Below are 14607 nucleotides of genomic sequence, written 5' to 3'. Positions count from 1 at the left end.
CCCAGCTCACAGTCAGACATCTTGCATATAGAGTATGATGCTGTGATTTGGATGTGGTTCATCCTCCAAGGGTTCACAGAGGCCTGGTCCTCAGCATAGGGTGTAAGTTGAATGGTAGAACTTTAAGACATCAGGATTAGTGCAGGTAGTCAAACCAGGGGCACGGCCTTTGGAAGACACTGCTGCTGCTTAAGAACTGAGTTAGCTATCAAGAAAGCAAGCATTGCTGGAGAGATGGCTCAGCGGTTAAGAGCACTGACTGCTCTTCCAGAGGTCCTGAGTTCAATTCCCAGCAACCACATGGTGGCTTGGAACCATCTATAATGAAATCTGACGCCCTCTTCTGGTCTACAGTCATACATACAGGCAGAATGCTGTATACATAATAAATAAATCTTTTTAAAAGAAAGCAAGCTGTTAAAGCGAACAGCCTTGGTCCTTGATTCCTCTTGTTCGCATCTGTCTGTGTGTCTGTCATGCCATCTGCTCTACTGTGCAGGGGCCAAGAGGGCCCTTACTAGAGGCTGAAAGCACAAAGCCATTTAATCTTGGACTTTGAACACTAAAACCATGATCTGGATAAACTTCTTTTTAAACAAGCACCAGCTTGTTATTTTAATAAAGCAACAGAATATGAACTAATATACTTGAAATTTAATTTAAAAACAACCCGACTGATACACAAGGAAGCACAATGTGATCTGAAAATTAGGAAATACCAGGTGTGTTAGCTGCACACCCGTGATCCCAGCATACAGGAGGCAGAGGCAGGGGGATTGCTGTGTGTTTGAGGCCAGCAATTTCCAGACTACCAAAAACAGACAAAAAAAAAAAGAAACAGGTAATGAGAAAAATGGAGTTGTGATATAAACGTCAAGAAGTAGATTTATTGAGTCTCACACGGCAGAAGAACAGTAAGTTGTCCTTTGACCTCTACAGCAAGACCATGGCACGTATGCCTCACAGAAGATCAAATAATAAATGTAAAAAATTGTTTACATATTTAGAATTTTTATTCATTTATTTTACGTGTATGAGTGTTTTGCCTGAACGCATGTCTGCACCACGTACACGCAGTGCCCGAAAAGGTCAGAATAGGGCATCGGATCCTCTGAAACTGCAGTTATAGATGGCTATGAACTACACTGTGAGTGTTAGGAATTCAACCTGCACCCTCTGGGAGATGCAACAAGTGCTCTTAACCACTGAGTAACCTCTCCAGCCCCTACTTTTTAAAGTTTAATAATTAGCTAGGCATGGAGGCACACACCTTTAATCCTAACAGATGTGAAGCAGAAACAGATGGATCTCTGTGAGTTCAAGGCCAACCAAGGATCTCATCTTAAAACAAAACAGTGAAATACCTGAAGTCAGCACTGGATAACTGGGTTTATCAGTAGACACAAGGAAAGAGAGAATTAGTGAAATAGAGCAGCTGGAATTCAGAGAGGAAACAGGAAAGACCATGCCACACAGATGAAACGGTTATATGGTGAAGGACTGACAGACATGGAACTGGAGATCCAGAAGGAAAAGCGAGAGAAAAAGCCCAAAGACTTCAGAAGCATTGGACCCTCTAAGCAAACAAACAGCAAAACTATCAAAAAGTCTAAACAACTAGACCACCTCAAATCTTGAGAGTACAAGATAAAAATACACATTAAAACAACAGTGCTGCCGGGCAGTGGTGGCGCACACCTTTAATCCCAGCACTTGGGAGGCAGAGGCAGGCGGATTTCTGAGTTCAAGGCCAGCCTGGTCTACAGAGTGAGTTCCAGGACAGCCAGGGCTACACAGAGAAACCCTGTCTCGAAAAACCAAAACAAACAAACAAACAAACACCCAACAACAACAGTGCTGGGGGAGAGATAGCTCAGTGGTTAAAAGCACTGACTGTTCTTCCAGAAGTTCCGAGTTCAATTCCCAGCAACCTCACAACCATCTGTAATGAGATCTGATCCCTCTTCTGGTGTGTCTGAAGATAGCTACAGAGATAGCTATTTATTTTATATACATAAAATAAATATTAAAAACAACAACACAAAACCCAGTGCCTGGTGGTGGTGGCTCGCATCTTTAATTCGGTACTTGGGAGGCGGAGGCAAACGGATCTCTGAGAGTTTCAGCCTGGTCTATGGAGTTTCAGGACTACAATAGAAACCCTGTCTTGAAACACAAAATAAACAGGAAAACCTGAAGACGATGGGGTGGGATATTTAAAGCGCCGATGGAAAATAACTACAGACCTAGGACCTACACCACTCAGCAAAGTCATTTGTCCTTTATAAAGGAGATCAAAGAAGACACTTTCCAGAAATCAAAACTCAGTAAAATTCATCATTAGCAGACTCACACCAAAGGAAAACACTCATCAAGTTCTTCAAGTAACATATAGACTATCCAAGGTGGGAGGTGGACACATGAGAAACAGGAAATTAACAGAAATGGCAGATGTAAATTTCATCACTGGAGTAAATCAAAGAACAACAACTACATATACGTCCTCCGTTGATGACAAACATAAAAAATTTAAATACCTGCCAATGATTCTTCAAGCTAGAGATTGGCAGGAAATGGAGTTAAAACCTTCTAAGGAACTTTGTTCTGTCCAGGAAGTGGCAAAAGTCTTTCCTTACATTATATTGCAGTAAGTATGTAACTAATAATGTTGCTGCCAGGGCTAACAACCCCAGTCAATTGAAAGCACAAGGACACAAAGACACCACACACACAGACACACACACACTCAGCAGTGCATAACAAAGACAGGATGGAATCACAGAACACTAACAGCAGCTGACAGAACTCAACCTAGGTGGATCAGTAATCACATGAAGCAGAGTTTCTATCCATGGAGGCCATAAAGGTAGGACTCTCAGGCAGACAGCAGAGGGCTGTGGGGCAGAGCCAGGACTGCAAAACCTAAGTTCAGTAAAAACTGGAGATATAAATTCAGTAGCCTACTGGACAACACAATGGCTTTCATTACTGAATTAATTTATTTCTCTTAAATGTCCTCACTACGAAAAATAAGGATGGGAGATAATGACTATGCTAATTACCTTGGTTTAGCAGTTCTACTACACACATACATATACATACATATACATACATGCATATATACATACACATATATATGAAAAACATCATAGACCATGCATACAATTTTCATTAGTTAAAAAAAAAAAAAGAACTGGAAGTTGTGCTGATGTGCTTATTAAAAGACAGGGTTATTGAAGCAGGAAACAGCAAACCGTAACTATATACTACTTGAAATTATTCCTGAAGGATACAGAGAAGTGGAAAGACATATGCTGTCCACAGAGCACCAAAAGATACTAAGGATGAAAAGAAACTTCTCTCAGCAAGTCTCACCCTGGGCCAAACGTCACACCCCTAAGACATCAAAACACCCAAAAGCAGTGACTGAGTACAGGAAACACTACCATTACAATCGTACTGCCAGGGTCCGAGGTGCTCGGCTCAGAACTGAACACACAAGCAGACAGCCCAGGAGCTAGCTAGCTCTGGACCTTCCCCAGGAGACAATGACACCCCCTGACTGGCAACAAAAACAGATCCACATCCTAGATTCTCCCTGACGACCACCACGTCAAGTATAGAGCTATCTCATACCCTCTGTGTACTTTAGGAGCTATCTCATACCCTCTGTGTACTTTAGTACAAGTTTGATTTGGAAAATTAAAACAGTATCTCCCTGATAACTGGGAAGACGGATCAATGGTTAAGAGCACTGCTCTTCCAGAGGACCAGGATTCCATTCCCAGCACCCACACAGTGGCTCATACTCTCCATAACTACGGTTCCAGAGGATCTGATCAGGATTCCAAGGGCACCGCATACAGGGCCGGGCATGGTGATACACATTTTTAATCCCAGCACTCAGAAGGTAGAGGCAGGTGGACCTCTGTGAGTTCAAGGCCAGCCTGGTCTATATAGTAAGTTCCAGGACATTCAGGACTACATAGAGATCTTGTCTCAGGAAAACAAAACAAAACAAAACAAAAAAAAAAAAAAAAAAAAAAAGAAAGAAAGAAAGAAAATAGCATCTCCCTGGGTTACTTGAAGAATTCTATGGCTTCCTTTGGAGTCTTTGGAACTAGAAGCATGACAGCACTGGAGGACTTGGGGGATAGCCTCTCATACCTGAGCTGCAGCATCTGTCCCGGGAACTCGGGTGGACCGCCTGCGGGTTACGATGACTGACGGCTTGTGCTCAGTGGGGTACTGCTCAAGACCCTTCCCATCCTCATCAGCACCTCCAACTTGGGCCACCTCAGTTGGACCCACAGTCCTCACGGGAACAGACACGGGAATGATGAGGGGTACCATCCCACTCTCCTCCCGAGCTCTCTTGGCGGCTACGGCAGGCTCGGAAAACTCCACGCCACTCTTGGCAGTTGAGGCCAACACGCTTTTCCGCTTCTCCTCGGAGCCATTGGCATCCTGGATAAGAGGGAGATTGGGGGGATGGCAGTGAAGTTCAGAAGATGATCCCCTGTTTGCTGACCTAAGAATCCCATGACCATTGAAGCCAGCAACTCAACCACCTACCGGGGGTCCTCGACAGCCTGGCCTTTCCTGGACCATCCCTCTCACTCTACATTTCAGACGCTCTCCACAGCCTCCCTTCTGCTGCTTGTGCCACCCTGGCCCGAAGCAGCAGATTCCGGGTGGCCATCCGTCCACGGGTGGCTTGCAGATGTTTCATCTAGCCTATGGGGTGTGACATATCACCAAGCATCTCACTGTGGCAAGATGAAGGGAGGGCTTTGCAGCTATTTCCTCACAGATATCTAACCAGAGTGAAGACTCAAAATTCTGCAGCCTCCTGTGCGTCAACCTGGACCCACGGGCGACAGTGGCTGCAGCTTCTAAGGAAGCAGAGAGTAAATGTTGATCAAACGAGGGTGTCTAGCCTGACTATGTGGCTCAGCCTCTTTACAGAAACCTAGGACAGGTGACATCCATACCCTTGCTATCAGGTTTGGGAGAAGTTACTTCTGAGCAAGTATAAAATAAAATTTAAAACCCAAGGTTAACACAAGTCCTCAAAGTCTGGTTGGTTTTCCTTCCTCTCTGCCTTTAAAAAAAATGAACTTTACTGCAACGGGACTTCCTATTCTAGATTAGAGCTACTGCATTTTGACATGCATCAAGAGCAACCACCAGTACACGCTTGCATCTTAGAACGCTGGCTCTCAGCAACCCGGACTCCCAGTCCTCAAGTTCCACAGGAAGAAGCCAACAAGGACTTTCCTGCCCACAACCGACCTGCATAGAAACCTCAGCGTCCCTGTGGTACGGGTGCCTCATGCAGGGGTACTCTGAATAAGGAGCTTTATTCCCTTTAAATAACCGAATAAAACCTGCTCTATAGGCATCACCTCACTCCAGCAGGTGCCGCCCTTTCTCACCTGCAGCGAGGCCAGCTCTACCGCCTTCTGGGCCAAGGTCAGCAAATTAGCCTCCTGGGACGCCCTGCGTCTCCGTCTTGTGCTCTGGATCACCCCACTTCGCATCATCTGTCCACAGTCCCCGAGGCCCCCTGCCCTCATGACCTCCTCATTACCCATGGCGGGAGCCTCCCGCTCCCGACCATTGGGTGCCAGTCTGTCCCCATCGGCCAGCAGCTGTGACTCCCTCAGTTCTAACGGGAATCCCAGGGCTTCAGGATGGGGCTGCCCCAGGGCGCCCGGTGGTGGCTGCTGCAGAGACCAGTGATGAAGGAACAGATTGCTCGTGGGCTCCTGCCCAGGTTGGGTGCCAGCTCCATCGAGGGAGTTGGTAGGCAGAATCCCCTCCTTGGAGAGACGGCGGGAGCGACGCGGGAAGGCCATCTGGGGCTGAGGTAGCACGGGCTGTGAAGCAGGGTCCTGCAGGAGGGCCTTGCGCAGTTCTGGGTTCATATCTGGGTTGTGAGGGAAAGGGTATGGGGCCATGCTGCGGTGAGCCAGGTGGGTCTGTCCCAGCGGCCCACCCGGTGCCAGGCCAAAGTCCTGGTGCTGCTGCGAAGGCGGTGGATGCATGGGGTAGTAGCTCTCAAACAGCTGCATCTGGGGCAGGCCTGCCGGTTGCTGCTGCTGTTGCTGCTTCTGAGGCGGGAAGGAGGTGGGGTTAGAGGGCTGAGGGCCCTGCCGGAAGACCTGGCGGTTCACCTGGTGGCCAAATGCCAGCTGGAAGGGTTGCAAGGGCAGCGACTGGTTTGGGGGTTTCTTGGCTGCATGGAAAGAGTTCAAGGGTGCTTGGGGCCTCCCCACGTCCAGCTGCACCTTCTGGGGCACCATGGGCTGCACTGCGTTTCCATAGTGATCCAGCTGAGGACCCCCAGGTTTGTTCCCCTTCAGTGCCTCAGGGTGGTTATAGTAGGGAGAGACCCCCACGCCTGGATGAGGGCTCCCTTTGGGTCCACTGTAGAGGGGCAGGTGATTCCACGTGGAGTGGGGTGGGGGCTGGCCAGGTTGTTGCTGCCATCCACTATCACTGATGCCTCCGCTTCCCCCACGCTCCAGGCCCCGCCCTGGAGCCATCACAGAGTTGGGCCACTTTACTGAGCTTACTTGGGCCTGCTGGGACAACATGGCCGCCGTGGTCCGCTCCGAGCCATATACCACACTGTTCAACAGAGCCAAGTTGTTGGGAGGAGACAGCTCCACAGGCTGGGTGGTGGAGGCAACCCCTGTTGGACCTTCGTGGGGCCCGTACTGTTCCTCCTTAGCTCTGAGGGACTGTGGAGGAGCCTGCAGGGGTGGTGGCTGTTCCTTGGGAGCTGGCTCCTGGTCCCCAAAAGGACAACGCTTGCGCTTATTCTGAGCCTTGGACTGGGCCTGGAGGTTCATGGTGTGGCCAACTAAGCCTGGCAATGGGATGTCTTTCAGCAGCTGCCCATCCCTTGGGAGAAGGTCCTGCTGGAAGCCTGGCCCCAGTCCAGTAGCCAGGGAGGGCAGAGGAGGGGCAGAGGAAAACTCAGGAGCCCTCAGCAAGAGCCAAGAAATGGCCGCTGGTCCTTCGTCTTCTAGAGGGGCTCAGCTACACTTCCTCAGTCATGATGCTGCGCCAGGTCCTGGAGCCTGCAGAGGAAAGAGCAGGGACAGTGTCAGCCACAGGACCCCTAGATATGAGCACCAGTGTCCCCCTGCCTCAAGTCACGGAAGAGCACTGTACATGGGGGCCGGGAATTATGGGGCAGCTGTCAGCAAGGCAGCAGGATCAGGTCTCCTCACTCAGCCTGTCCCTCCACCTCCTGGCTAGACTGGAGTCTGCTGCATCCGATTGTGTAACATGTACCCTGTAAAGACACAGGCCGAGGGGCCAAGTGGCCAAGTGGGGCCGACATGTTGCCTAAGCCCCAAGCTAAACTGGGAAAAGGGGAAAAAAAAAAAAAAAAAAAAAAACCCAAACTAAAAACCTTGTCCTATTAAACTAGGCTCCGGCACTGTGCAGACCGGGTCCAGTCCCCCTTTACATGGCTGCCTACACAACAGCTCCCGAACCAGAATAATTTCCATAAGGCCACCGTCCCCTCCACTTAAAGACAGAACAAGTTAGGGGACAGGAACTATTCCCATCATGACAACCCATTCTCTGTCACACCAGGCTTTGCAAAGCCCACAGGGCCCAGAGAGTCAGGCTTGCAGCCTTTTATGCTGAAGCATGTAGGTGAGGCCCCACCCCTGGGAAGAGTTGCTGGGTGGGGCTCTGGCTACCAGAGTCTTTCTCAAACTAGCACAAAACCTGTTTTGCAACCCTGGCTGGATAAGGGCCCAATTTAGTCTAGTAGCTGGTCAGCAGCTGTTGCTGGCTGCCACCTCCTTCCCCACCGCAGTTAGAGTGGCTGGCCAGAGCAGAGTCTAACTCAAAGATGACTGCCTGTGATGTAAAGTGTTCAGTTTGTTGCTTTACCATATTTTGAGGATAGTGTTTCGGGGATTGGGGCTTCATTCCTGCTAAGCACATGTGATACAAGTGAGCCAGATTCCCCACCCCCCTCCAGGTTGATGTTTAAAATGACTGTTATATTGACCTTGCTACAGAATAGAATCCAGGCCTGCATTTTACACCATGCATAGCTGCTTCCTTTACCATTAAGTTTTTGTTCTTTCTTCCGGTAAAATTGTGTTTATTTGTTTAGTTAAGTTTGTCTCCCCCTGGGAAGTTGGTAAGAGTAGGAGGTACGTAGGCCACCTCTTCGCCAAGACCCTGGCCCTGGGTCACTAAGGTAGGAAGGAAGGCTAGAGGTGGGCAAGAAGGAATCGGCAGATCCTGGTAGGCTCAGACACTGGATACAAGAGAGATTATGATAGCAGGTGGGGCAGTTCCCAGAAACCCAGCAAGGAACCACCGGGCGTCATAAGTCCTGCCCACAAGAAGCCCCGCCCACAACTAGCCCCAGTTCTCAGCCCGGGCACTTCGCGCTATCGCTGCTCTGCACATTTCCGCAGCTCCAGCCCCGGCTCCCTCCTGGACTGGCCTGCCTGCCAGCCTGGTTGCCTGACTCACTGGAGCCCCCTCCCTCCCTTTCACTTTCACCCAGCACCCAGAAGGGGAGCAACTTCCTCCTCCGTTTCCTTGCTCAGCTCCTGGGCCTGGTACACAGCGCGAGCTTTTAGCCCAGTAGACAGCGAGAGAGCTTTAGCCGGTACACTCCTTTTGTTTTCATCTGTGGAAATCGCAGGGACAGAGGGCACTGAGTCACCCTAGCGCCAGCAGGAAGGGAAGGATTTGAACAAGAGCTCAGGGCTAGAGAACCTCTTTGAATAAATCTTTCTCTTGCTTTTTAAACCCCCGCTTTCTTGGGCAGCCAGACCAATTCACAACAGAGAACTGAAAGCCATCCAGAGATGGAAAATCCCCCTGGGGCCTCCATGATGAAGATGAAGGGTGGGACTGCCGAGACCCAAGCCCGGCAAAACTAGAAATACGTGTGTGTCTGCAGCAAGGCAGAGGGAGGAAGAACCTGTGGGGGAGGAGACAGGACAGAGGGAAGCCCAGCAGGCCACGTGCCTCTAGAGAGCTGCAAGCTCAGGGATGCTCACATGCACTTGTGCCTGTCGCCTGGGAGCCACAGCATGGGCTTTGGGGGCCTGCAACAGGGGAAGGCCCACGTGGCAGGCAGGCACGGGTGCACGTGCAGGCATGTTCCTGTCAGAGGGGGCCTAGGCAGGGGACGGCTATTCAGTGCCTGGTTTGGGGGTTTGAAGGACATGAGGCGGAGTCTGGGAAGGGAGCTCCAGGAAACCATAGCTTTTGCCCATGGGTGTGTAGGGTGGCAGGGGAGATTAAGTCTGAGGGTGTGCTTCCTACCCTGCACACCAGAAAAGAACCCCTCAACTCAGCATACCACGATAGTGGAGACAGAGACTTGCTCAGAACAAGAGGCTGGTTTGGGGAAAGGTGGAATCATCCCATAAGCTTCCTGTGGCAGAGATCTCCACAACTATGCCCTCCCTGCCCCGGCCAAGCAGGAGGCAAACATACAGGCGGAAAAGAAGAGGAAGAGGGAAGGGCCACCTAGGCAGCCAAGCTCCGAGTAGCCCTGATAATAACAATGTAGCCGGCTTGCCTGTGTCAAGAGGATCCAAAATACTTTGTATTTTTTAAAATCAGTGTATCAAGCACCAATAGTTTAACTCCCATTTTGTAGGTAAGCTAGGCCAGGCTTACAGGAACTAAGTAATTTGCCTAAGGTCACACATGATCATGTCACCAGGACATGAAGCCAGGCATATAACACACATGAAGAAATCCTCACCACACACCAATCTGATCTTAGCCCCATATGCTTACCTTTCCTTAGTTAGGTCCAGAGCTTGCTGGACACAGCACTTCACTAGCTCCGGCCAGAGGTAACCCTCTCCCACTCTCTTTAAACATAACTGAGTCCCTCAGTCTCCAGAGAAGCAGGAAAGGGGGCCTCACCACAAAGAGGCAGCAGATATAAGGTCCAGCTGCAGGAGCCGTGACACTGTACTGGCTACGATGGCCCACCTCAAGCCTAGGTTCTTTAACCCTGGCACTTATGGCCCTGCCTCAATCTTGGTTGCTGTGGTGGGGCTTTGAGCTCTCAGAGTACACTGGTAGCTCCCACCCTTGCACCGGGGCTGAGCCACTTCCTCTCATCTTATCTGTCCCTCCCTCCCTCTCCTCAGCCCCTCAGGTATACGCCAGTCTGACTTTCCTCACAGTGAGGAAGAAGGAAGCCACCTGCTCTGAAGACTGCCAGCCAATGGGCCAGATGCCCAAGGTTCAAGAAGGTGTAAGGAGGAACCTCTGTAGGCAGGTCACCCCTGGGACCAGCGGCAGGGCCTCTGACAACTGATAGAACACAGCAGAAGGAAACCCACAGCCACCATGGGGCCCCAGACACTGCAACCACTTTGTCAGTCTATGTTTCTCTGGTCCCTTCCTCAAAGAGCTTCTCCACTGCAACCAATCTCTGACCAGGGAATCATAGGGAGTCCTAGGCTGACAACAAAGCCAGTGTCATTTATCAGTGGCCTGGGACCAATGGGGGTCACAGAAAGCTCTTTGGTGGAATGCATTTCCTCCACAGAAAGAAAAAGGGTAAACACAGTGTGCACCAAGAAAAAGAAAGTAATGCTGAACCCACATATAGGCTTCAGAGACACATGAGAAGGTTCTAGAAAGTCCTTGGGTGTACACTGTGTTAATGGCCACTATACTCTAAAGGTATGACAGCTCTTCAGGTGACATAGAAGACCCCACCTACATACCCAACTATGGCTAGCCCATCCAGGAGAGCCTACTGAATCCATCAACATACGGGAGGAGAACCAGTTATGGCCACTGAGAGATTGAGCCACTCACCAGACACCTGGGCCATTCGATTTGTTCATCTGAGACACAAGATTGCTGTGAGTCACAGACACCAGGGAGGAGGTGCCCAGTTTGGTTCAGGGTCACAGTGGCTCAACTTTGAAATACAGGTAATCACCAGCTAGAAAGCCTTCCTAGCCATTAGAGAGCTAAACAGTCCTACTCCAAACTATTTTATTATGTAGCTCAGGCTAGCCTTGAACTCTAGACCCTCTTACCTTACCCACCTGAGTATGGACATTATAGATACCTACTCCCCACCCCCACCCTCCAGGTCCCACTCAAGGAAGCAGGGAAATCAGAGCTTGGTGTCTCCCACCTGAGAGTAAGTAAAACACAAACAGGGTACCCTACAAGAAGACCTTAACCAACCGCCAAGCAAGCCATGTCTCTGAGCACTGAAGGGGCTGCCTTGGGGCAAAGTCTGAACCTCCTACCCTGCCCCGAAGTCCCCAGAGTTTGGCTCCTGCTGTCTCTCCTAGCACTTCATGCATGAAGAATATAGTCAGGCCTCATCAACCTCCTTTCCCACTGTTTCTAGGTCTCTGACTAATCTGTGTCCCTGCCTGTCCAACCTTTACATTTGGCCACACCCCTCTCACCCTTTAGCTAGTGCTTCCTTTGGGAAGCTCTCTGACCCCAAGGCTGGAAGAGGGATCACACATCCAGCTTATCATATCACCTGACCACAGCATACACCCATGTGCCGCACACTAACTCCCTGCTTTCCTCATCTCTGCTGCAGACGCTTGTGCCTAAACACCTGATCTGGAGCTGCCTGCTCCCAAGATCTGCACTTCAGAATTTACCCAAGCAAAGACGTATGCCACCAGGTATCCAGCCTGGGGTCCTGCCTAATCCTGCGGCCAGTTTATCTCCCAGATAGACTGCAGAGCTCCCCGTGCTGCTGAGGTGATATAAAGGGCCCATGTTAGCTCTCTCCAACAACAAACACAGAGCCCATGTTCTCTCCAACAAGGCTAAATACAAGGCCTTCCTTCTCCAGTGGCAGGCCATGAATCATTTGCTCCCGAGCCATCATACACTACCACATACTACATGCAAGCCACCTGGAAAAATACCAGCTCTCCTCTAGGCTTCTTGCCCCTGCCTGGGCCATGCTCAGGAACACAGGGTTTTAAGTCTGTTTACCTCATGACCTGACATGGTCAGACTGGGTCTCAAGACACTAAGATGTGTCTAAAAGATTAAAAGACCATGCCAAGGGGCCCAGCGTGACCTAGCTGCCCTCTAGTCCAGGTTCACTTTCTAAATGGCCTTTTCTCAGTTAACTGAGGTCTCTGGCTACAATCAGGCTGGGGTAAGTGTTTGAGAAATGCCATCTTGGGTAGGTGGGTGGGGGCAGTTAAGAGCTGTGAAGTCTTGGATAAATCTTCCCTCTAGATACAAAGTAGCTGTCCACATGCCATTTGTTCCCCCCACTGCAACAAGGAGTTCCCACTCAGGCCAGAGATTTGTCAGGACCACCATATGGAAGCCCTGTTCTCAAGGAGTTTGCAAGCCAGTGAGAAAGAGGCTTTGATGCATAAGGTACTGACCTGCCTGCCACATGGTGCAGGAAGGGCAGGGTAGGCAGGAGGCCTACGACTGACCCATTCCCCACCCACAGTCCCTGGCTCACCCTTTCCCCAGACTGAACCTCAGCTCAGAGATGTGGAGCCTAGGTTGACAGGCTGGGGAGAGAGTCCCCAGGGTCTCAGTTAGTAAGCTGTCCAGGCTCAGAATCTTGGGCAAGGTTCAAGTCTAATACAGTATGAGCTTTGACGGCAAAAGGGCCAACAGTGAGGTGCTTTTAAAGGATTATGTGTATACACAGCCTGATAGGATACTCAGGGCCTCGGCTTAAGCAACCCCCTTAATTGTATCCCTCTCTCATTGCCCCACAAAGGGCATCAAGTTGTCCATGGGGACCAGGATAACCTGTTTCCCTTTATAGGGGGAAGCTCATGCAGACAGAAGTGCTCCTGAGCTCAGCGGAGGACCAAGCATCCAGACTCAATCGAGGGACTGACTGACGGTTGCCTACTAGACAAGGGTCACAACCAATGACAGGAAAACCCTCCCAAAGGACTCCAGGATCAGAAAGAGGAGGGTGACTCTGACAGTTACATACTCTATCAGAAAAGATAAGGCTGGGCAGATGGCTCAGTAAAGTGCTTGTCACTCAAGTACCGAGTTTTCAGTTTCGATCTCCAGCACCCATATCAAAAGCTGGACACGACAGGGCACGGATAAGCGCAGACAGGAGGGCTCCTGGGGCTTCTTGGCCAGACAGTCTAGCCAACTACTAAGGTCCAAGTTCAGTAAGAGATCTGACTCAAAAATTAGGTAGAGATATGAATGAGGAAGACACCCAACACTGACCTCTGACCTCCACATTCACATGTGCACATGCACCCTGAACCCCAGAGTGAGAGAACACTGAGAGATGAAAATGGGCCTGCAGCCATACCCTCAGATGACTGAAAGCTGGGTGGGGGTGGGGGGTGGGGTTCTAGTCTGTCCCCTCACAATGTTCTCTATGTCCTGTGATGCTCACACCAGCAGAGTCTGCTCTGGGTCTTTCCTTTTGGAAAGATCTGACTCCCTAGTAGGTCTAGGGCAGGGCTCTCTGGAGCTGCCTGCGTGTCCCAGTGCCAACCTCGGCCCCAAGCCAAGATACAGAGGCCAGTCACAGGGGCCTTGCTTAATGCCGCCTGCCCTGCCTCTTCCCCCACTGCACACACCCTGCTGCAGCTGTGCAGGTCTGCCTGGGCCCCTTCATCCATTCAACAGGCATTTGATGGCACTGGCTGCATGCCAGGCTCTAGGGAGACACAGGAGACAAAGCATAGTCTTTACCCTGTGGCGCTTCTAGTGAAGTGGACAGAGACAGACACAGAAACATACATCTACTGTACTGTAGAGATGGAGAGGGTAAGGATGAACACAAGGCACAGGTGACTCCCAGGGAGTTAGTGCCCTCTCTGGGTTTCTGCTGAAGTTACCCCTTTTGCCTAAAAGCTCAGCCTCTCTTAGCTCTGCTCACACTCTGTCTCCAGCACACACTGTCACCCTAACTGACTCTTCTTGCCGATCTACTTGCTTCTACTCCATGATGGTTCAGGGGGCCCGAAGCAGATGGAGAGAGCAGTGTACGGCTTGTCAGGGAATTGGGTATCTGGTCCAATGATCTCCACTCACTGGTTCTTGCATTTGAGGAATTTAAGAGGAAAAACACACGAACCAAAGAAACACCAATGTAAGAAGTGCCAGCTGCACAGACGGTGCCAGCCACGCAGACAGTGCCAGCAGCACTACCTGCATGTCCAGATGCCTTTTCCTAACTGAGGCATGAGGAGAGGGTGGCTCTGAAAAGTAGCCCAGCCCAGAGTTCACAAGTGAGAAACCAGACTACCGACTCCAAATCCTATGGCTGGCCCCTCCGGCATCACACTCTGCAGCCTGATTGTATCCTGCAGGAATTCTCAAACCCATCCCTGGGTCTGAAAGGAGGAAGAAAGAAAGTAGGAGGGTAAATCCATAGCACTTCATGAGGAGCCCGGACAACGCCAAGTATGGGAACCAGGGATGAGATGGTGAGACAGGGGCTGGGATGTGAAGCTTCCTAGGAACCATCTGCAAGAGCAGTGTTCTGGGCAGAAGACACAAGGCTCCCAAAGAGCCCTCCTGGGTGGACTTTGCTTCGAGAAACCCCTAGGGATGACTGTGACTCTTACAGAGCCCAAG

At 50.5% G+C, this 14607-nt stretch overlaps 1 protein-coding gene across 2 annotated transcripts in view; it reads right to left on the bottom strand.

Moving 5' to 3' along the window:
• Mideas (mitotic deacetylase associated SANT domain protein) overlaps positions 1-14607 on the bottom strand; it is a 69414-nt gene that overhangs the window by 17931 nt on the left and 36876 nt on the right. For both annotated transcript variants that reach the window (XM_076921697.1, XM_076921696.1), the window contains exons 2-3: positions 5439-7091; positions 4168-4467 (exon numbers count right to left, since the gene is read on the bottom strand). In XM_076921697.1, coding sequence (XP_076777812.1) covers positions 4168-4467; positions 5439-6860 — 1722 coding nt within the window. In that variant the 5' untranslated portion in view covers positions 6861-7091. The remainder of the gene's footprint in view (positions 1-4167; positions 4468-5438; positions 7092-14607) is intronic.

This window comes from Arvicanthis niloticus, chromosome 23 (genome assembly GCF_011762505.2).
Source record: "Arvicanthis niloticus isolate mArvNil1 chromosome 23, mArvNil1.pat.X, whole genome shotgun sequence".
Taxonomy (NCBI): Eukaryota; Metazoa; Chordata; class Mammalia; order Rodentia; family Muridae; genus Arvicanthis; species Arvicanthis niloticus.
This window is presented reverse-complemented; position numbering and strand designations above follow the sequence as displayed.